The following is a 21,567-nucleotide window of genomic DNA, read 5'->3' as shown; positions in this document are numbered from 1 at the left end:
CAATTAGTTTAAAAGGAATTGGGAAACATGAAATGAAAAATGCAAAAATGATCAAATTTTTGTCCACTAGCTGTGTTGATAATGACCAAAATGTTAACATGATGTAAAGTATAACTAACCCTCCCTAAAAATAACAAAAGCTATTGTTTTTGCAAACCTACCTCCAAGTTCTTTTCCTTCGAGGACATGCACTTGAGTGACCAGAGACGGGAAACCACACAAACCGGTCCAGCAGGTATGTGGCGGCTGATCCAAAATAAGCTCCCTGCAGCACAACACAACATCAAAACAAAAGCAACCCTTTGAAGCTTCAAAGATTTTTTTATTCTGGACTTCATGTAGTGCTACGTTGTGTCACACCATGCTACGTAAGTAGCAAAAGTTTAAATGTGTCTTGGCACCTGCCGTGTGATGGCACGTCAGTGAAGATGCGCAGCAGAAAGTCTCCCTCCAGGTTGGGTTCAAAGGTGGTTGGGATGATGACATAGCGGCCCTTTTTCAGGTCCACGCGCAGGAATGCAGATCTTTGGAAATAGAAACCTTGAGAGTGTCAAGTCTGTGTATTTGAAACCTTGATTCCAATGGGGTTAGAACATTGTGTACATAACATATTATCAACGGTTGGGTACCCAAAATGTGACCCCTGACACACAAATCAGGAGTCTTACTAGTGGGGACTGAGACCGCTCAAGTCCAAGTCATGAGCTGGTAATAAGTTAATTGATGAAATAACAATAACCCCTCAATACATGTATTTAAATGAATGGAAAATTTGGACGTGAATAGCCGTCACTAGCACGGCCTTACTTGGGTGCCATTTGAATGTTAATGCGATGTAATGGTAAGTGTATGGTCAAAAATCACAACCACATGCTTTCCTGCAACTCAAAATGTATGGGAAATTTGGACGTGAATAGTTGTCAATGTCATGGCCTTACTTGGGTGACAGTTGAATGTCAATGCGCTGTAATGGTAAGTGTATGGTCAAAAATCACAACCACACGTTTTCCTGCCATTCAAAATGAATAAGAAATTTGGACGTGCATAGGCGTCAATAGCATGGCCTTAGTTGGATGCCAGTTGAATGTTAATGAGATGTAATGGTAAGTGTATGGTCAAAAATCACAACCACATGTTTTCCTGCCATTCAAAATGAAAGGGAAATTTGGGCTTGAATAGCCGTCAATGGCATGGACTGACTTGGGTGCCACTTGAATGTCAATGTGATGTAATGCTAAGTGTATGGTCAAAAATCACAATTACATATTTTTCTGCCATTCAAAATGAACGGGAAATTTGGACGTGAATAGCCGTCAATGGCATGGCCTTACTTGGGTGCCAGTTGAATGTCAATGCGCTGTAATGGCAAGTGTATGGTCTAAAATCACAACCATACGTTTTTCAGCAATTAAAAATGAGTGGGAAATTTGGACGTGCATAGTCGTCAATGGCATGGCCTTACTTGGGTGCCAGTTGAATGTCAATGCGATGTAATGGTAAGTGTATGGTCAAAAATCACAACCACATGTTTTCCTGCCATTCAAAATGAATGGGAAATTTGGACGTGTATAGCCGTCAATGGCATGGCCTTACTTGGGTGCCAGTTGAATGTTAATGAGATGTAATGGTAAGTGTATGGTCAAAAATCACAACCACACGTTTTTCTGCCATTCAAAATGAATGAGAAATTTGGACGTGCATAGCCGTCAATGGCATGGCCTTACTTGGGTGCCAGTTGAATGTCAATGCGATGTAATTCATTGGACCGCACCATTTATTGGCATAAGCTTCGTCAACTCCTTCACAACAAACATAAGTATCATTTAGTGAAAGCACAACAAAAACAATATCTCTCAAAAAAAATAATGTTCACAAAAAGAAAAGCGCATCAATCTGTATTAATGAGGCCCTATTCTCACACAGTTAAACAACAGTGCAAAGAGAACTGGCATTCCCAAAATAGCTATGCAACATAACATAAAACTTACTCAAGACTTTGGTCAAACTCTATTTACACATTTCGTTTAGTTCAACAAATACATTGGATGGCAATATTTATTCATAATATACAAACTATCAGAGGTCAAGTACCTTGTGAAGTCAGCACTCAAATGACGTGAATTACAATGGATTGACCAGTACACAGGAAACTACGGCGTCAGTCGAGGGACAAAACACACTATTTGGCTTGATTTCTAATTTAATTTAAAACTCGCCATTGACACATTGTGGTGTATTTAGTGTATCTAGTTTAATTTTTGATATAACATTTTACAAATTTTACTAAAACGAAAACATTAAGAGGGGTTTTAATATAAAATTAGTATAACTTGTACTAACATTTATCTTTTAAGAACTACAAGTCTTTCTTGTGGATCCCTTTAACAGAAAGAATGTTAATAATGTTAATGTCATCTTGTGGATTTATTGTTATAAAAAACAAATACAGTACTTATTATGTTCAGTATGTTGAATGTATATATCCGTCTTATGTCTTATCTTGCATTTTGAATTGCGATTAATTACGATTAATTAATTTTTAAGCTGTGATTAACTCAATTAAAAATTTTAATCGTTTGACAGCCCTAATAAATATATTTTCTAAATTAGAAAGCCGATCCCTTTCACCCGATTCCGATCCCCTGAAAAACGACGTAATCTGCCCAATTTCATATCATGTGATCGGATCGGGAACAGTGAACGCTCATGCTTCAGTGAATGATTGTTGCCAGGCCTTCCAGTCAAAATGGATTGTACGTTTAGCGTCGTCAATGGCAGCCAATGAGTTCATATTGCCAAAAATATCACAAAAATGCTTGATGGCCATTGGTATACACACCTGGCATTGCTGTAGGGGCTGTTGGCTACTCTCTGCTGGGGGGCGTGCATGCGGTACTTGCGGTTCACCTCTACCTGTTTAATAAGTGACAAAAATGCAAAATGTCAACAACTGTTAATCCACTTTTTTTCTTCTGCAATAAAATACATCACACAATCTCATGAGAAATTGTGTCTTCCTGCTGTTATGGGTTGCACTACTGGTATATCATTACAGCGACAGCATATGGCACAGGTGCCCAACTCGTGGCCGGAGGGCCATAACCGGCCAGCCGCATCCGTTTGCATAGTCCGCAAAATTCAATCATGTTTCTTGCTATAATAACATTTTGATAACATTTCTGTCTACAATGACAGATAGAGGTTTGTGTTCTTCTTTATCAAAAAAAAAAAAAAAAAAAATTGAAGAAATCTAAAAAAACATCAACCCATTTTCAACACCTCTTATCTTTGCCAGTGTCGCAGGGTGCTGAAACCGATATCCTAGCTGACTTAGAGAAAAAATGGACTAAACCCTATACTGGTTGCCATTTCACTTAAATTTTTTTGTTTTTAAATAAAATAAAAATTAAAACTGAATATTTAAAGTTTTATTATTATAAATTAATAAGAATATTAAAACGTTTTCCTTTTTTGTTTTCTAATTTAAAATGTACATAAAACAATCAAATGAAAAATGAATGAGTAATACATTAATTAAAAATATATTTATTTATTATTTATTGTCATCATCATCGGTATCATTGACAGTTACAAGATAGCATTGTGAAAAGATTAATTGACCCAAAGAAAAGACAAGTGCTGACGGGAGAAGCCTGGGCTTCTTATAATTTTAACTTGTAATTTTGATAATAATAATATAACTTAAAATAAAAGCATAATAAATATTAATGATAAAATCTGCCCCCCGCAAAAAACCATACATACAATTTTATGTATGATGCAAATTAGAAACAACAGCTTGCATCTGCCATTAAGCTAAGTTTTGGAGTTTTTGAGCTTGTTAAACTTCTGTTTACAGCCATTTCATTGCTAGTTTTTTTCATTCTGCACAGTCCATGAATTTTCTGGTTCTTTCTTTGAATATTGACCCATATCTTTGTATGTACATACAGTGGGGCAAATAAGTATTTAGTCAACCACTAATTGTGCAAGTTCTCCCACTTGAAAATATTAGAGAGGCCTGTAATTGTCAACATGGGTAAACCTCAACCATGAGGGACAGAAGGTGGAAGGAAAACCCAGAAAATCACATTGTTTGATTTTTAAAGAATTTATTAGCAAATCATGGTGGAAAATGAGTATTTGGTCAATACCAAAAGTTCATCTCAATACTTTGTTATGTACTCTTTGTTGGCAGTAACGGAGGCCAAACGTTTTCTGTAACTCTTCACAAGCTTTTCACACACTGTTGCTGGTATTTTGGCCCATTCCCCCATGCAGATCTCCTCTAGAGCAGTGATGTTTTGGGGCTGTCGTTGGGCAACACGGAATTTCAACTCCCTCCACAGATTTTCTATGGGGTTGAGATCTGGAGACTGGCTAGGCCACTCCAGGACCTTGAAATGCTTCTTATGAAGCCAATCCTTTGTTGCCCTGGCTGTTGTTGCCCAGCCACGTCTCATCTTCAATGCCCTTGACGATGGAAGGAGATTTTCACTCAAAATCTCTCGATACATGGCCCCAATCATTCTTTCCTTTACACAGATGAGTCGTCCTGGTCCCTTTGCAGAAAACAGCTCCAAAGCATGATGTTTCCACCCCCATGCTTCACAGTGGGTACGGTGTTCTTCGGATACAATTCAGTATTCTTTCTCCTCCAGACACGAGAACCTGTGTTTCTACCAAAAACTTCTATAATGGTTTCATCTGACAATAACACATTCTCCCAGTCCTCTTCTGGATCATCCCAATGCTCTCTAGCAAACCGCAGACGGGCCTGGACGTGTACTTTCTTCAGCAGGGGGACACGTCTGTCAGTGCAGGATTTGAGTCCCTGTCGGCGCATTGTTACTGATAGTAGCCTTTGTTACTGTGGTCCCAGCTCTCTGTAGGTCAATCACTAGGTCCCCCTGTGTGGTTCTGGGATTTTTGCTCACCGTTCTCGTTATCATTTTGACGCCACGGGGTGAGATCTTGCATGGAGCCCCAGATCGAGGGAGATTATCAGTGGTCTTGTATATCTTCCATTTTCTAATAATTGCTCCCACAGTTGATTTCTTTACACCAAGCGTTTTACCTATTGCAGATTCAGTCTTCCCAGCCTGGTGCAGGTCTACAATTTTGTCTCCGGTGTCCTTCAACAGCTCTTTGGTCTTGGCCATAGTGGAGTTAGGAGTGTGACTGACTGAGGTTGTGGACAGGTGTCTTTTGTACCGATAATGAGTTAAAACAGGTGCCATTAATACAGGTAACGAGTGGAGCCTCGTTAGACCTCGTTAGAAAATGTTAGAGCTCTTTGAGAGCCAGAAATCTTGCTTGTTTGTAGTAGACCAAATACTTATTTTCCACTGTAATTTGGAAATAAATTCTTTAAAAATCAAACAATGTGATTTTCTGTTTTTTTTCACATTCTGTCTCTCATGGTTGAGGTTTACCCATGTTGACAATTACAGGCCTCTCATCTTTTCAAGTAGGAGAACTTGCACAATTGGTGGTTGACTAAATACTTATTTGCCCCTCTGTATGTATTTTTTTAAAAATACAAAATTACATTTTTGCATCGGGAGAAAATACTTTTACTTTACAAGTAAATTGTACATTTTAAAGCAAGTACTTTTGTACTATGTACTTGAGTATTTTTTTTCTTAGATAATTGTAATTTAAGTAATTTTTAGCACCTGTATCTGTACTTTTACTTAAGAAAAATAAAGTGAGCACTTCATCCACCACAACATGCGATATTCGATTAGTTGTTGATTAGTCGTGGCATAGAAATGAACCTATAACTACGATGTGGCCTGGGACAAAGATGAGTTTGACACCCATGCCATATTGAAATGATACTAATTCACTTTTTGTTAAAATAAATAAATAAAAAGGCTGACCCTATGTATTTCAAAACCGATGGCCAAGTTCTCTCCCCGTCCTTGTCTCAGAGAGGCTCTCCGGTCCCTCTGCTGCAGAGACACGAGGGCTTCATCCTCAGCTTTCGAGACGTCGAACAAGAACTGCAACGCACGCTAGGCAGTTACAAATTGATATCACGGGTGTTGTCGCAGCGACCAAGGGCTCACCTGCGGGTTCTGGAGGAAGGTCTGCTTATTGTTGATGCAGCCCCCGGCTCGGTTCATGAGTGCGTTGTCGTGGCGACGCCAGGAGCTGTGCACCGTGACTTCCTCCCAGGTTTTGTGCAAGCTAAAGTAGGACGTGTTGATCAGGCGGCACAGGACTATGTGCGTGAAGTTGGCGATGAAGTCGCTGAACGTCATCCTGGAACGAAAGTGAAAATGAGGTAAAATTTATTGATGATTGAGAAAAATTTGAGGTGGATTTTGCTGGTAAGATTGGGTAATTTTCTTTGAAGATAATCTGATTTCTTTTATTACGAAAAATATTAATATTTCCCCTTAAACTTTGGACATTTTCCCTAAAATATCTGACTTTTAACCCTGTCAGATTTTACTGAACTTCTTTAAAACCTAAAATTAGTGGCTTCAGTTTTACGAAAACCTATTAGCTTAAAATTAGCATGGCGTCAGGATATTTTACTCTCAAAACAATGAATAGTCACACGAGCGTATTGGAAACAGCCAAGAAATCAAACAACATTCAAAGGCTAATACTCAGTGTACACTATGAAAAACAAGCTATATCAACAAAGCCATATCGGGACTTCTTCTAGTACAGTGGTTCTTCTAGGGTTGGGTGAAGGTTAAGAAAAGCAGAGCCCTGTTTTGTACACTGACTAAATGTAGGGAAAGCAGCCTATTAGACCAGGTTTTGAACTGGTTTGCCCTCAATTTACAGGCTTTATTCAATTTCTTTCAAGTGCTAGCCCTCTGTCTAATGGAAGGAGAAATCGGTTTGCACAGTGGAAGGTTGACTGGCACTTGGTATGAGGAAGTATAACAGACCTACAGACAGCGTGAGCTGCAAAGAAAATTTAACCCCCCCCCCCCCCCCCCCCCCCCCGAAAAAAAGTGTCATTTTACTGAAAATAGTATGTGATGCAAGGACACGACAATAAAATGAGAATGTAGTATAGGTGTAACAGTACACAAAAATCTCGGTGCGGTACGTACCTCGGTTTTTAGGTCACGGTTCGGTTCATTTTCGGTACAGCAAGAAAACAAAATGCAAAATATAAATGTGCTAGTTGTTTATTACACACCTTTGTGCTTTCAACAATAGGAACATTAGCCTATACAAAGCTACAATTCTGCTCAAAAAGTAGCGGGTATTTAAAGATAATCCAACAACAATTTGCCTTTCAGACCCCGCGTATTGGTCAGCTTTCTTTCTGAAAGAAAGAAGAAAAAAGAAGTCCTGTGCTAAAGAGAAAAGCAATCCCAATGACAAAGATTTTAACATGAATTTTACAAATTAAATGCCTCAATGAATCTTTTTTTCTTTTTTCTTTTTTTTTATGAACGGTTTTCAAAGGTTTATTGGTCGACTTTCTCAAGTTAAAGCGCCACACAGAAGTTAATAAATTTAATTGTGTAAGCAGGATCGGATCATTCTTATTATTTAATTACAGGTGTTTTAGCTCATTTCAATTGATTTTATTTAAATGGGCTATTATTTATTTTATTATGTGTTTATATTTTACAAATGTGATGCAGTATTCATTTATATTGTATATTTTATGTTGTATAACTTTAGTTCCTACAGTGCTGCTCGAAAGTTTGTGAACCCCACAGCGATGGTCAGATTTTTTGTAAAAAAAACTAAAATAACCTTATTAAATGTTAAGTTATACCCAAATCCACAATACTGACATTCCAAATAATGGACTGAAACAAAAGAAATAGTTATATTGTCATTCTTTATTTAACAAAAGTGGTTGATTTAAGAAAAACTCAGATATCATGTGTGCAAAAGTATGTGAACCCCTTCAGTTAATAGGATATTGCGCCTCCTTTTGCAGAGATTACCTCAACCAAACGGTTTCTGTAGTGACTAATCAGCCTCTCACATCTACTTTGGGGGATTTTTGCCCATTCTTCCTTGCAGAACGCAGTCAGTTGAGAGAGGTTTGATGGGCGTCTGGCATGAACTGCTCGCTTCAGGTCCCGCCACAGCATTTCAATGGGATTTAGGTCAGGACTTTGACTGGGCCAGTCCAGAACACGAATCTTCTTCTTTTTCAGCCATTCCTTGGTTGTATTGCTGGAATGCTTTGGATCATTATCATGTTGCATGATCCACCTTCTGCCAAGCTTTAACTTCAAAACAGATGGCGTCAGGTTATGTTCTAGGATTTGACAATATTCCTCAGAATTCATGATTCCCTGGACTATGTGGAGTTGTCCAGGTCCTGAGGATGAAAAGCAAGCCCAGATCTTGACATTCCCACCTCCATGCTTCACTGTTGGGAGAAGGTTCTTTTGGTGGTATGCAGTGTTGACTTTTCGCCAGACATGGCGGTTTTGGTTGTGACCAAACAGTTCAATTTTGCACCTACATCAGTTGATGAAAACTCTTTTTAATTTAGTTTCGACAACACAACTGTTAAAAAAAAACAAAAAAAAAACTACTGAATTGATTGATTAGGAAATCAGGTTGAAATAATAGAAAATTCCAAAATGTTGAGGGGGTTCACAAACTTTTGAGCAGCACTGTATGTGAATATTAGTTCCTACTTGTTTTGTTGTGGTAGGAGGGTTTTGTATTGAACACGGGGCCGTGGTGGTTATTAATATAGCAGAGAAGACAGCAGTAAATCAACAAAGACAAGTCAACTGTGCCCCGATCTGCCACTCTAGAGATCTGATGGACTCAAAAAGTGGGTTACGATTGCATATTAGTTTGAAAATCGACCGGATCCATCGTATTTTTACACGAGTGACTTCCGCCCGATCCTAGCTACCGGTAGTAGTATTGACGCAGGAGGGTCGCGTCTCACGTCAAATAATAAACTCTGCCGTTCTTTTCGCGTGCGTCGTGTTGAGCCACTTCTGGGACACGTCTAACACGCGGCCGCACTGCGACTGGTGTGCATTGGCTGATTGACTTTAACGCCCGCGTTTCACTGCGTTGTCGCGGCGGCCACGTTGTCGCGCCGCTGACTTTTCTGGGTTCTACTGTCCTACCATGTTGGTCCTCATTATAATAGAGAAGACGGAGTAAATATAATCTACACAAAGAAACTGTAACCCGATCGACTCACAGCCTCGAAAAGTAAGGGTTACATTACGTCAGAAACTCGTTCGGTACGCCTCCGTTCCGAACAGAGCAGCACGTACTGAAACGGTTCAATTCAAATACATGTACTGCTACACCCTTAGAATGTAGACATGAAACAATAAAAGGAACCGTGTAAAATGAAATGAGTTTGATTTCATTTTCCAATGTGAAAATCAACAGCAGAAGGCATAATTATTTGTAATAAATTGAAATCTGGAAGAAATTCTTCGATGTTGACTTGCTAGGTTTTGAATTTGTAAAAAAAAAAAATATTAATATAAACATAATAATATTTATTAATTATTATGAAATTCCAAAAGGTTCGCTGAAATGCACCTGTGTAATTTGTGGGGTTCCGTACCTTTAGCAAGTTTAAGAACCACTGTTCTAGTACTTCTCCTCTCTTCAACTACTTTATGTTACTGTCAGTGTTTCTCTGCAATCAGACATTTTGCAGAATCTCACCAGAACTCGCCATCATTCTGCACGACGACGCCAATTTTCTCGCGCTCACGCTGGCTGACATTTTTCCACTCCGCTGAACTGTAATTCAACAAAGCATTTTTAAAGACAGCTTTTGAAGACATAATTTCAATGTGTGATTTTTGCACAGCGCCGCTCCATCACCTGTCACTCCAAGGTCCGGTCCACTCGCTGCTGCCCCAGGGGTTTCTCAGCCGAATCATTTCCAGTTTATTAGACTTAAAGAAGGCCAGCAAGCCGTGACCGAGACGCACGTGCCGCACAGCCGTCACGGCGTAGGCGTGACCTTTGACAAGGCCGTTGGGTAGGCGAGACTCCATTTCAGCTGTGCCGCTTGCCTACGGGATGTCACAATGGATGGCATTAGTGCCACCGACTAGTGGTCAATCAGTCATTGATGAGGAGTGACAGTGGTAATTTCAGAAAAGAATACACCTGAGGCAATTGCTCTAAGACTGCAAGGAAAGCTCAGCTTCCCCTAAAATATCCTAAAATAAGTGATCAAATGCATACTGTTGTGTGCACGTCATTGGTGAAATACAGTGGGGCAAATAAGTATTTAGTCAACCATTAATTGTGCAAGTTCTCCCACTTGAAAATATTAGAGAGACCTGTAATTGTCAACCTGGGTAAATCTCAACCATGAGAGACAGAATGTGGAAAAAAAAAACAGAAAATCACATTGTTTGATTTTTTTAAAGAATTTATTTGCAAATCAGGGTTTGTTGGCAATAACGGAGGCCAAACGTCTTCTGTAACTCTTTACAAGCTTTTCACACACTGTTGCTGGTATTTTGGCCCATTCCTCCATGCAGATCTCCCCTAGAGCAGTGATGTTTTGGGGCTGTCGTTGGGCAACACGGACTTTCAACTCCCTCCACAGATTTTCTATGGGGTTGAAATCTGGAGACTGGCTAGGTCACTCCAGAACCTTGAAATACTTCTTACGAACCAACTCCTTTGTTGCCCTGGCTGTGTGTTTGGGATCATTGTCCTGCTGAAAGACCCAGCCATGTCTTATCTACTATGCCCTTGCTGATGGAAGGAGATTTTCACTCAAAATCTCTCGATACATGGCCCCATTCATTCTTTCTTTTACACAGATCAGTCGTCCTGGTCCCTTTGCAGAAAAACAGCCCCAAAGTGTGATGTTTCCACCCCCATGCGTCACAGTGGGTATGGTGTTCTTCGGATGCAATTCAGTATTCTTTCTCTTCCAAACACGAGAACCTGTGTTTCTACCAAAAAGTTCTATTTTGGTTTCATCTGACCATAACACATTCTTCCAGTCCTCTTCTGGATCATTCAAATGCTCTCTAGCGAACCGCTGACGGGCCTGGACGTGTACTTTCTCCAGCAGGGGGACACATCTGGCAGTGCAGGATTTGAGTCCCTGGCGGCGCATTGTGTTACTGATAGTAGCCTTTGTTACTGTGGTCCCAGCTCTCTGTAGGTCATTCACTAGGTCTCCCCGTGTGGTTCTGGGATTTTTGCTCACCGTTCTTGTTATCATTTTGACGCCACGGGGTGAGATCTTGCATGGAGCCCCAGATCGAGGGAGATTATCAGTGGTCTTGTATGTCTTCCATTTTCTTAATAATTGCTCCCACAGTTGATTTCTTTACAACAGGCATTTTACCTATTGCAGATTTAGTCTTCCCAGCCTGGTGCAGGTCTACAATTTTGTCTCTGGTGTCCTTCGACAGCTCTTTGGTCTTGGCCATAGTGGAGTTTGGAGTGTGACTGACTGAAGTTGTGGACAGGTGTCTTTTAAACCGATAATGAGTTAAAACAGGCGCCATTAATACAGGTAACGAGTGGAGCCTCGTTAGACCTTGTTAGAAGAAGTTAGACCTCTTTGACAGCCAGAAATCTTTCTTGTTTGTAGGTGACCAAATACTTATTTTACACTCTAATTTGGAAATAAATTCTTTAAAAATCAAACGATGTGATTTTCTGTTTTCTTTTCACATTCTGTCTCTCATGATTGAGGTTTACCCATGTTGACAATTTCAGGCCTCTCTAATCTTTTCAAGTACGAGAACTTGCACAATTGGTGGTTGACTAAATACTTATTTGCCCCACTGTATGTGCTACAACGCGCTCAACTTTTGTTCAGAATCCGCTTGTAAAAGGTTACGATGCTTACTTTTTGTTTCTTCTTGGTGACACACGTGAAAAGACACGGAAGGGATTAGAGGATGCACCACCGCGGTACGGTAAGTCACGTCTCGTGGAAACCACACCCCAAAATATAAACTGGTACGCAAAAGTATCTGAACCTTTAGGAATTTCTCATATTTCTGCATAAAATCACGAACAAATGTAATCTGATTTTTGTCAAAATCACACAGATAAAAATATGGCGTCTGCTTTGACTAAAACCACCCAAACATTTATAGGTTTTCATGTTTTAATGAGGATACAAACAAAGAAGAATGACAGAAGAGGGAAAATAAGCAAGTGAAACATCACATTTAATGTTTTGTGCCCCCCTCCCTTTGGCAGCAATAACTTCAACCAGACGCTTCCTGTAGCTGCAGATCAGTCTGGCTCCGGTGCGACTTTTATGTTTTTTTCCCATTTCATTGTGCATTTTTTGGCTGGTGCGACTTATGCTCAGGTGCGACATATAGTCCGAAAAATATGGTAATTAGTTTAGTATGTGAACTTGTAACTCAATTTATAATCATATGCCTACCTCTATTGAGGCGCTGATGAGTCCTCCTCTTTCGTGGACTTTGACAACTCGCAAGAACAGCTCAGCTTGCTTCTCCATTTGATCTTTGGCACCGCTGTCCTCCATGCAAATGGTCTGCGAGACGCCACCTGTGAAGTCCACTAGCGCGTCGGCCGTGTTACCGCCACTGAGCGCCTCATAGCAGCCGAAAGTTCTAGAAGGAGAGCAGCCCTTGCTTTCACACAGGAAAAGAAATACACAGGCGTGGGCGTCAGCCCGCATACTTGGCATAGGCCTTCTCCACCAGGGCGCTCCAGAACTCGCTGGGATCGTCGGAATGGCAGTAGACCAGCTTGCCGTTAAGGGTGGGAAGACGGTCGTCAATCACCACGTCTGCCCACTCGCCAAACCTCCAGAAGCGGAAGTGGAAGATACCGGCGTACAAGTCGGGCTGGTCGTTTTTCCACTCCTGATCTTGCCAGTCGGGAATCACCTGTAATGACAGTTAGAATGCGGTCTCAGTTGTAAACGGTGAACGCCCGAAAAGTGTGGTGACTGGAAATAATCCTACTTTTGAGAAAACGAAGCTCCTCAACTTACTTCCAGTGTTGTCAGAGAAAAAAGTAATGAAAAAGTAATTTAATTACTAATTATGTCTCATAAAAGTAATCTAATTACTTTAATGATTAGTTTATTATCAAAGTAACTAAGTTACTTTCAAAGTAATTTATCAGTTACTTTTTCGACATAAAAATGACAAATGTCATCGCATGTAATTGACCTTCCGATAATTAAATTTAAAGGGGAAGATCAGAATTTTTCAGATGAGGCTTAATCTTTGAGTTGCCGGAGGTTTAATTAGTCGATAGAGTTGATTTCAACCACCATTGACTCGCTCTAGCTTAGCCACACCGGAGCCCTGAAACTAAAAAATAACTAACAAAAAGCAAGGAATTTGTTAAAAGCAACTCCACCGACTAATTAAACCCTGCTAACTCTAAGACTAAGCCTAATTTGAAAAATTCTGAATTTCGGGTTAGGGTTAACAGCATATCAGTGCCAATGTTAAACAATGCAAATTGACTGCACAATAATAAATAACACACAAATGAATTGCACAGTGCAATAAACATAAAAGTGGGGGCAAGTGCGGATGAGCGTGCAGAACCCAGAAGGACGCTGTACACACACACAGTCAATTTTGCCACAAAACTTTGCGGCAACTACGCACTTTACACTCAGTCGGACTTACAACACATCCCAAAAATGCTAAACAAACACGTCACCTCACGGCATAAATGTGCAACACAAATATGATGTAAACGATGCTTGCAAACTGGGAGCTATGACGACCCGTCATTGTAACGGCAAAGCTACAAAACGGCGGCGCATGTAGCGGCTCCAACCTATCGCTGGAATCTTCCAGAATGAAGGAAAAATGCTCTCGTTCATTCATGTGTGTTTGGGATGGAAGGAGATTTTCACTCATAATATCTCCATACATGGCCCCATTCATTCTTTCCTTTACACAGATATGTCCTCCTGGTCCCTTTGCAGAAAAACAGCCCCAACGCATGATGTTTCCACCCCCATGGGTATGGTGCTCTTTGGATTCAATTCAGTATTCTTTCCCCCTCCAAACACAAGAACCTGTGTTTCTACCAGAAAGTTCTATTTTAGTTTCATCCATAACACATTCTCCCAGTTCTCTTCTGGATTATCCAAATGCTCTCTAGCGGACCACAGACGGGCCTGGACGTGTACTGGCTTCAGCAGTGGGACACATATGGCAGTGCAGGATTTGAGTCCCTGGCGGCGCATTGTGTTACGCATAGTAGCCTTTGTTACTGTGGTCCCAGCTCTCTGTAGGTCATTCACTACGTCCCCCCGTGTGGTTCTGGGATTTTTGCTCATCGTTCTTGTTATCATTTTGACGCCACGGGGTGAGATCTTGCATGGAGCCCCAGATCGAGGGAGATTATCAGTGGTCTTGTATGTCTTCCATTTTATAATAATTGCTCCCACAGTTTACCTATTGCAGATTCAGTCTTCCCAGCCTGGTGCAGGTCTACAACTTTGTCTCTGGTGTCCTTCGACAGCTCTTTGGTCTTGGCCACAGTGGAGTAGGAGTGTGACTGACTGAAGTTGTGGACAGGTGTCTTTTATACCAATAATGAGTTAAGACAGGTGCCATTAATACAGGTAACGAGTGGAGCCTCATTAGACCTCGTTAGAAGAAGTTAGACCTCTTTGACAGCCAGAAATCTTGCTTGTATGTAGGTGACCAAATACTTATTTTACACTCTAATTTGGAAATAAATTCTTTAAAAATCAAACGTGATTTTCTGGGGTTTTTTTTCCACATTCTGTTACTCATGGTTGAGGTTTACCCTTGTTGACAATTACAGGCTTCTGTAATCTTTTCAAGTAGGAGAACTTGCACAATTGGTGGTTGACTAAATATTTATTTGCCCCACTGTATATGGGTTGGACGTTTATCACTGGCACTAAAACGTGATCCTTTGCTGCACTCCCGGTTCAAACAGATTAGACATCTGTTACTGTCAATGGCAGCAAATGTGTTAACTACACTGAAAAAATTGCTGTAAATTTACGGCCAATTTTGAACACTAAAATACCGTTTTTGTGTTAAACAGTTTACTACTGTAGTTAGCAATGCATTGTGGGTTACCAGCATTAAAGTAACACGACAAATGCTGTAAACGGTATGTTAATGTTTCAATTACATGACACCACCGTATTTTTTGGAAACTGATTTTGACTGGAAATTCGGAGCATGGTCAGAAATCTGACATCTTTTACATTGTGGCAATATGGACTGTGTTTTTTGCCAATTTAAATTAAAATAGATACCGCAAATAATTTGCCATCAAATCCTGGAGGACATAATTATCCATAATTTGGATGTTGGAGACTCTTCAGAGGATGACTTTAAATGACATTTGCTGCTCCTCAGTGCTTGTTCTTCAACTTATATTGGGATTTATGTGTACCAATTTATAAACGGTGAGTTAATTAAGTCTTACGCATACCTACGCCATTAGCGCAGACCTGATTATGACCCTACACCATAGCCTGACGTGCACCTCCAAAAAGTCCTGACTACACATCACGTCAACGCGCTTGACGTGAACGTCGAAGGGCTGTGATTGGTCCGCTCAGAACATTGTTTCCGGTTCAGCACAACAACAACACCGTTTTCAAATATTCGCAAACGACTTCTGTGTCGCCTATGCTTAAACATTTGTACTGACAACATTTGTTGTTTAATCTTAATCAGCTTCAGCTGCAAATGCACACGTTTCATCTCCATTGCCATTGCTGTCAATGACCGGTGGAAAATAAAGGAATTCGACAAGAGTCCCCCAAAACCACACAAAGACAAAGCCACACCAATCTAGTGGTATGGCGGTGAATTACTGTGGAAACGTCACTGTCTGCGACAAACTTTGTCCCCACATCACACATGAGACCAATAGACCCTACCCACCGACGTCACAAAACCACGTGCTCGCTGTATGGTTCCGCCCACTTGTCCGTCATTTTGTCTCTGTATTAGCATTGGTTTCAATTGATCGAGGAATTTAAAATGCATTTCATGGAAGACCCGGTGCTTTCTGATGCCGTAAACTCACTGGATGTGTTGCATAAAAGGCGTTATGTGGAAAAGCTTCGTTCTATACAGTCGCCAGATCCATATTTGATGCCCAAATCGATGTTTTTCTCTATATTAACATTTGGAGTAAATTAGACAGGTGCTTTTTTGCTCCAATTTTTTTTTTCTTTTTACAAACTCTTACTTCTTCATATTGAAGAACCCACGCGAAGAATGGGAGTATTATGGACAATGATTTTTCCGACTACGCCAGAGTTCCAGCCCAATCAACTTGCTCAGCCTGTTCTGCTTGACCAGACTATGCCAGCACTCCATTGAGCTCAACCTGTCCTGCTTGACCCGATTACGGCAGATCTCCAGCCTGCTCAGCCTGACCAACATGACCCGACTGCACCATCTCTCTAGTTCCTGTCCGTATTCACTGCCTGCCAACACGATGAAATAAAACCTGTTCTGTTTCGCACCTGACATCAGCTTTTTTTTCTGGACGGAAATATATGCATTCATAGAGTGTAAAGTCATTTTCCCAAATACCGTTAAAACACAGTATATCGTTAAAAACGCAGCGCACTGCAGCTCCTCGGTTGCCTGCTCTTTATTGCGAATTCTGGTAATACAGGAATATACAGTTTTCCTGGATTAGACAACTACTGTTAAATATTTTTACATTACCAAGACTGTAAAATAAGTCTGGTAATGGCAATCTTGTTGACGGACTTTTACTGTATTTTCTATAAATACAGGAATCAACTGTTTTTCTGGATTACGGACTATTACTGTGAAACATTTTTACATTACCAAGACTGTAAAATAACAGTCTAGTAATGGCAATCCTGCTGACAGACTTTTACTGTATTTTCTATAAATACAGCAATCAACAGTTTTTCTGGATAACAGACTATTACTGTGAAACATTTTTACATTACCAAGACTGTAAAATAACAGTATATAAATGGCAACCCTGCTGCCAGCTCTTTACCGTTATTTTACACTGAAATTTTTTACAGTGTTGCTTCTAAGATGTTCAAAAGCAAAGCACTACTTTTGTCTACTTTGATTACTTTTGGTGATTTCACAAATACCAAAGCGATTTGACAGATCACTGAAGTGCAAACGCAGAAAGATGTACCCGTACAAGACTGATATAAATGAAAAAAATTAGTGTTCCATTGAGCAAATGTGTCAGATGACGCCCATGGTTCCCATCTGTATATAATTAGCACCTGTTACCTGGCAACCACATACACTCTTTCACAGTTACATGGCATTGTGCTGATGTGAAGGTCAATCAATGCAACGTTGCCTACAGGCACGTGATGGAAATAGTTCGGAAAGTGGGTGGAGCCAATAGGGGGGTGGACTTAATAAACGGAAAGCCTTGACAGTGCCGTTCAAACATCAGTGAGAAATGGATCAGACAGAAGCAGCGTCCGGCGATGTGGTGTTGGAATTTAAAGAAGACGTGGCACTAACGGAGGTAAGCTTTGACTTAAGCGTGATTTTTATTAACACATTGGCGGCCATTGACAGGGACTGACGTCCAATCCGTTCAGATTCGCTTTAAAACTTTCCCAGTCAAAACAGTTTAGACGTCTATCGCTGTCAATGGCAGTGGAACATGATTCTAATTAGTCCGAGATCAATGTTATTGGTGATCAAAAATAATAAAAAATATATATGGCGGAAAACACAGACAGGACTGAAAAAGCAGTTTCTGCTCTTGCACCCCTCTTTAAAAGAAACTGCTGTATTTTAGGCCAAAACAACTATTGTGTTTGATAGAACAATATTTCTATATGCTGCCATAGCAGATTCATGGTGCATTATGCCCCCGAACTATTTTTAATTTGCCCGTTTTACCCTTGAAACCCCCGTTTACAGACGTCGTGCAACCGTTTTTGTTTCAAGCCAATCATGAAAAGAAGGTAAGTAATCATATTTATTATTCAAAATGTCCGTCATTTTTGAATTACAATCATTAATTGATGTCTAATATTTCGTCTAAAAAAACGACTTTAAAAAAGTATTAACTCGTATATTTTAAACTTTTAAACAAATTACCTCACGATTAAAAAAAATAGTGTGTGTAACTAACATATCTACCTCGTAAGTATCGCTTAATTGTATTTTTTTTTTTGTTACTGTTGCATTTTCCCTGATATTTTAGATGATAAATAATCAATCCAAACAAAGACAAGTTGAAGAAAAAAAAAAAAACATTTAAAAGGGTGAATATATGAAAAAGAACATCTCGACCACTCCTTGATGTCTGCGATTTCTGCATCGCGACCCTTGTTATTTCCATGTTTCACCCATAAAATCCTAGAAAACATCTAGCTGTGGCCATTCGCAGCTGGGATTTGATGTCTAATATTAAAAAAAAAAAAAAAAAAAGACTTAAAAAATGTTTTCACACGCATATTTTAAACTTTTAAATTAATTACGTCACAATGAAAAAAATGGCATCTGCAAAAAAGTCACAGATATCTACCTCATAACTATTGTTAAATTGTATTTTTTTTGTTACTGTCGCATTTTCCCTGATATGTTCGGGCATTTTCATCTCATTCTCGTCTTGCCAGACGAAAACTGGCATTAGTATCGTTCTGTTTTAGTCTCCCAAAACACGTTTTTAGCTCGTTAATCGTCTCGTCCTCATCATGAAAAAAAGCGTTTGTTGACAAAAACAACACTGATAACTACTGTACTTAGCTGTGTACAGCCCTTGCACAAAAGCAGAAAACATCAACATACATTTTGTATGGTGATGCACGATAATACATTTTTCAACTGATATCGATAACCGATAATTTCCCGCCCCTTCCACCCGATAACGTCACGCCGATAAGTCTATTCAAATATGTATGTAAAATTTTAAAGTATACAAAGATCAAATGTTACTGTGCAAAAATGTAATCTAGTGCTATTTTTTTCCACATCAAATGTGAACAACTAGTAAATTCCAACAACTAAACAATGGCAATGACGTTGTGTAATGGTAAGCTTTTGGCAACAATTAATTACTTAGAGAGTAAACACCCAAGTTGCACAAAAATGCCTTTAAAAGTAAGCCATTCCTAACATATATCACATTACTACACTGCAAAAACACCTCCTTAAAACTAGCAGAATTGGACAAAACTGTTGATTGCGCACATTTGGAGGCTAAATCAAGTATATAATTATCGGATTGCATTATCGCTTGAATTTCGTTTTATCTGGATTATCTGTGTGACGTCATAATTGCCATTATCGGTGACCGATATTATCGTGCATCTCTAATTTTGTAGGTAACAAAAAATCAAAAATAAATATTGCTAATATCTGAAATCATTTTAGAATGCTTACATTGACCGATAATATCAAACAACTCTTACGACAAGTCATCAATTCTGCACAATGTGTCTGTCTGGTTGAAATCGTGTAGTCTGAGTCGGGCATTATAAAACCCCTAGCAAAAAGTATGGAATCACCTGTCTCGGTGGAACAGCACCAAACAAAAGTTCCAGCATTAGCACCATGTCCAATGCAGATTCTTGACTCTTGAAAATGTGATGATGGTGGAACTTTTTTTTGGCGCTATTCCAGTGAGATTTACATAAATGACTGCCGGAAGAAGGCATTAAAATTCCCTCAGTCCTTGATGATATGGGGCTGCATGTCAGGCAAAGGCACTGGGGAGATGGCTGTGGTTACATTTTCAATAAATGCACGAGTTTACATTGAAATTTTAGACAGCTTTCTTATCCCTTCAATTGAAAATATTCTTGTCATTTTCCAAGATGACAATGCATCATGCCACAAAGCTAAAACTGTTAAAGCATTCGTTGGAGAAAGACTCATCCAGTAAATGTCATGGCCTGCAAATAGCCCAGATCTCAACCCTATTGATAACCTGTGGTGGAAATTGAAAAAAAATGGTCCACAGCAAGGCTCTGACCTGCAAGGATGATCTGGCAACTGCAATTATAGAGAGTTGGCACCAAACTGATGAAGAATACTCATCAAGTCTATGCCTCAGAGACTGCAAGCTGTCATAAAAGCCAGAGGTGGTGCAACTAAATACTCGAGATGTGTTTTGATTGTTATTTGTTTCTCATGATTCCACATTTTTTTCCTCAGAACGGAGTGATTCCATATATATTTCCCTGCACTTGCTCTATAAAATTAACATTTACTGACCACCACAATGTTTTTTATTTATTTCTTTTAGTGTTTCTGATTGCTAAAGAGTTGCACTTTTGAACTAATTCATTATTTTTTCAAGATTTTTATCTGAGTTTGTTCCACATGTTAAATGTCTGAGTGAGTGCTCGTCCGAGACTGGTGAGTCCATATTTTTTGCCAAGGGTTGTAGTCCGAAAAATACAGTAATTTGATTACCTATTAACTGTCAAACAGTCAACTAACTTTGGCAGCCCTAGTCTTGGAAAAAAACATCACAAGACCAAAACAAGACCAAGGGATTTACAACATTAAGTAACGATTTTCTTTTTGTGATCCTTCCCTTCCACAGAAAATGCGTCTTCGCGTGTCGTCCCTCCAGCGCTCGGGCCAAAAGCGCCAGGACGGCGAGCGACTTCTGCTGCCCCACGAGGCCGTCTACCGACTAGATTTCGGGCATCAGGAGCTAAGCTTCCTTCGCTGGAACGTGTCGCTGGTCGGGAGCGGGCGCATCACGATCACGGGCATTTCGCAACACTGGACGCCCGACCTGACCCACCTGATGACGCGACAGCTCCTGGAGCCCGTCGGCACCTTCTGGCGTGGCCCTGACGACGACCTCAAGTGGCTGGAGGCCGACGTGCAAGAGTTTGGCGAGAGGATCGCCGAACTAGCCAAGGTGCGCAAGGTCATGTACTTCCTGTTCGCTTTCAAGGACGGCGCCGAGCCGCCCCAGCTGCAATGCTCGCTGGCTTTTACCGCATGCTGACTGACCTTTCCTTACAGTCCAATAAAAATGCTAAAACGGATGACTTGTGCCTGGTAGTTGTCATGTTTGTATTCTCAGTTCTTTTTTCATTCAAGCAGCTGAGTAAACTAGAGTGGCGGGGTTATTCTATGTTCTTGTGACGCATTAGGAGCGCACTGTATTTAAGGACGCCTTTGTCTATCAACTGTGTTGACGATTCCCTTGCTTACCGCTTTGTGTACCCTCATCTTCGTGGTCTCTAACGTTTCCTATGGTTGTATCCTACTTTGATCATTTTGGCTTTCTGTGCTCTATTTTCTATTGGACTTTGTGCTCCCTTAGTTGTGTTAAATTTGCGTACTTTTTGGCATGCTCTCTTTGTTGTACTTTGTTATATTCGCTTACTTTGTGGTGTGCTCCCTTCGTTGTACTTTTTAATTAAATAAAAAATTGTTACCTATTTCTGGTCTCTGTGACAGTGGTAAATCTTATTGAATCTGATTTTTTTTTTTTTTTACTCATTCACTGCCATTGACAATAACAGCCATCAAACCTATTTCAACTGTACAGCTGGCATTGAGTGATCATGTTTCAATGAGTCAATAAAGCTTAAAAGAGTCATCCTATAATTATTTAATCATGACAAACTAAAATATTTTGAATTAA

General features: G+C 40.0%; 2 protein-coding genes across 5 annotated transcripts in view; one reads left to right on the top strand and one right to left on the bottom strand.

Annotated features, from left to right (window-relative positions):
* Positions 1-21,567, bottom strand: part of LOC130918042 (calpain-5-like) — a 50,308-nt gene that overhangs the window by 8,605 nt on the left and 20,136 nt on the right. For all 4 annotated transcript variants that reach the window (XM_057839911.1, XM_057839908.1, XM_057839909.1 and 1 more), the window contains exons 4-12: positions 12,637-12,845; positions 12,374-12,566; positions 9,817-10,010; positions 9,655-9,732; positions 6,075-6,270; positions 5,886-6,008; positions 2,840-2,913; positions 402-524; positions 162-265 (exon numbers count right to left, since the gene is read on the bottom strand). In XM_057839911.1, the coding sequence (XP_057695894.1) occupies positions 162-265; positions 402-524; positions 2,840-2,913; positions 5,886-6,008; positions 6,075-6,270; positions 9,655-9,732; positions 9,817-10,010; positions 12,374-12,566; positions 12,637-12,845 (1,294 nt within the window). The remainder of the gene's footprint in view (positions 1-161; positions 266-401; positions 525-2,839; positions 2,914-5,885; positions 6,009-6,074; positions 6,271-9,654; positions 9,733-9,816; positions 10,011-12,373; positions 12,567-12,636; positions 12,846-21,567) is intronic.
* On the top strand, positions 17,387-21,484 carry LOC130918043 (olfactory marker protein-like). Its single transcript, XM_057839912.1, has 2 exons — positions 17,387-17,466; positions 20,506-21,484. Exons 1-2 carry the CDS (start codon positions 17,398-17,400, stop codon positions 20,920-20,922), a joined length of 486 nt encoding a protein of 161 aa, XP_057695895.1. The 5' UTR covers positions 17,387-17,397; the 3' UTR covers positions 20,923-21,484.

Source organism: Corythoichthys intestinalis, chromosome 6 (assembly GCF_030265065.1).
Source record: "Corythoichthys intestinalis isolate RoL2023-P3 chromosome 6, ASM3026506v1, whole genome shotgun sequence".
NCBI classification, from domain to species: Eukaryota; Metazoa; Chordata; class Actinopteri; order Syngnathiformes; family Syngnathidae; genus Corythoichthys; species Corythoichthys intestinalis.
Note: the sequence above shows the minus strand (reverse complement) of the source record. Positions and strands in the feature narration are given on the sequence as shown.

What these genes read in the sequence shown, in the direction of transcription:
- LOC130918043 (XM_057839912.1), top strand. Translation starts at nt 17,398, where the DNA reads ATGGATCAGACAGAAGCAGCGTCCGGCGATGTGGTGTTGGAATTTAAA. An exon ending in AAGACGTGGCACTAACGGAG is followed by an intron (nt 17,467 to 20,505) that starts GTAAGCTTTGAC and finishes TCCCTTCCACAG; the next exon opens with AAAATGCGTCTTCGCGTGTC.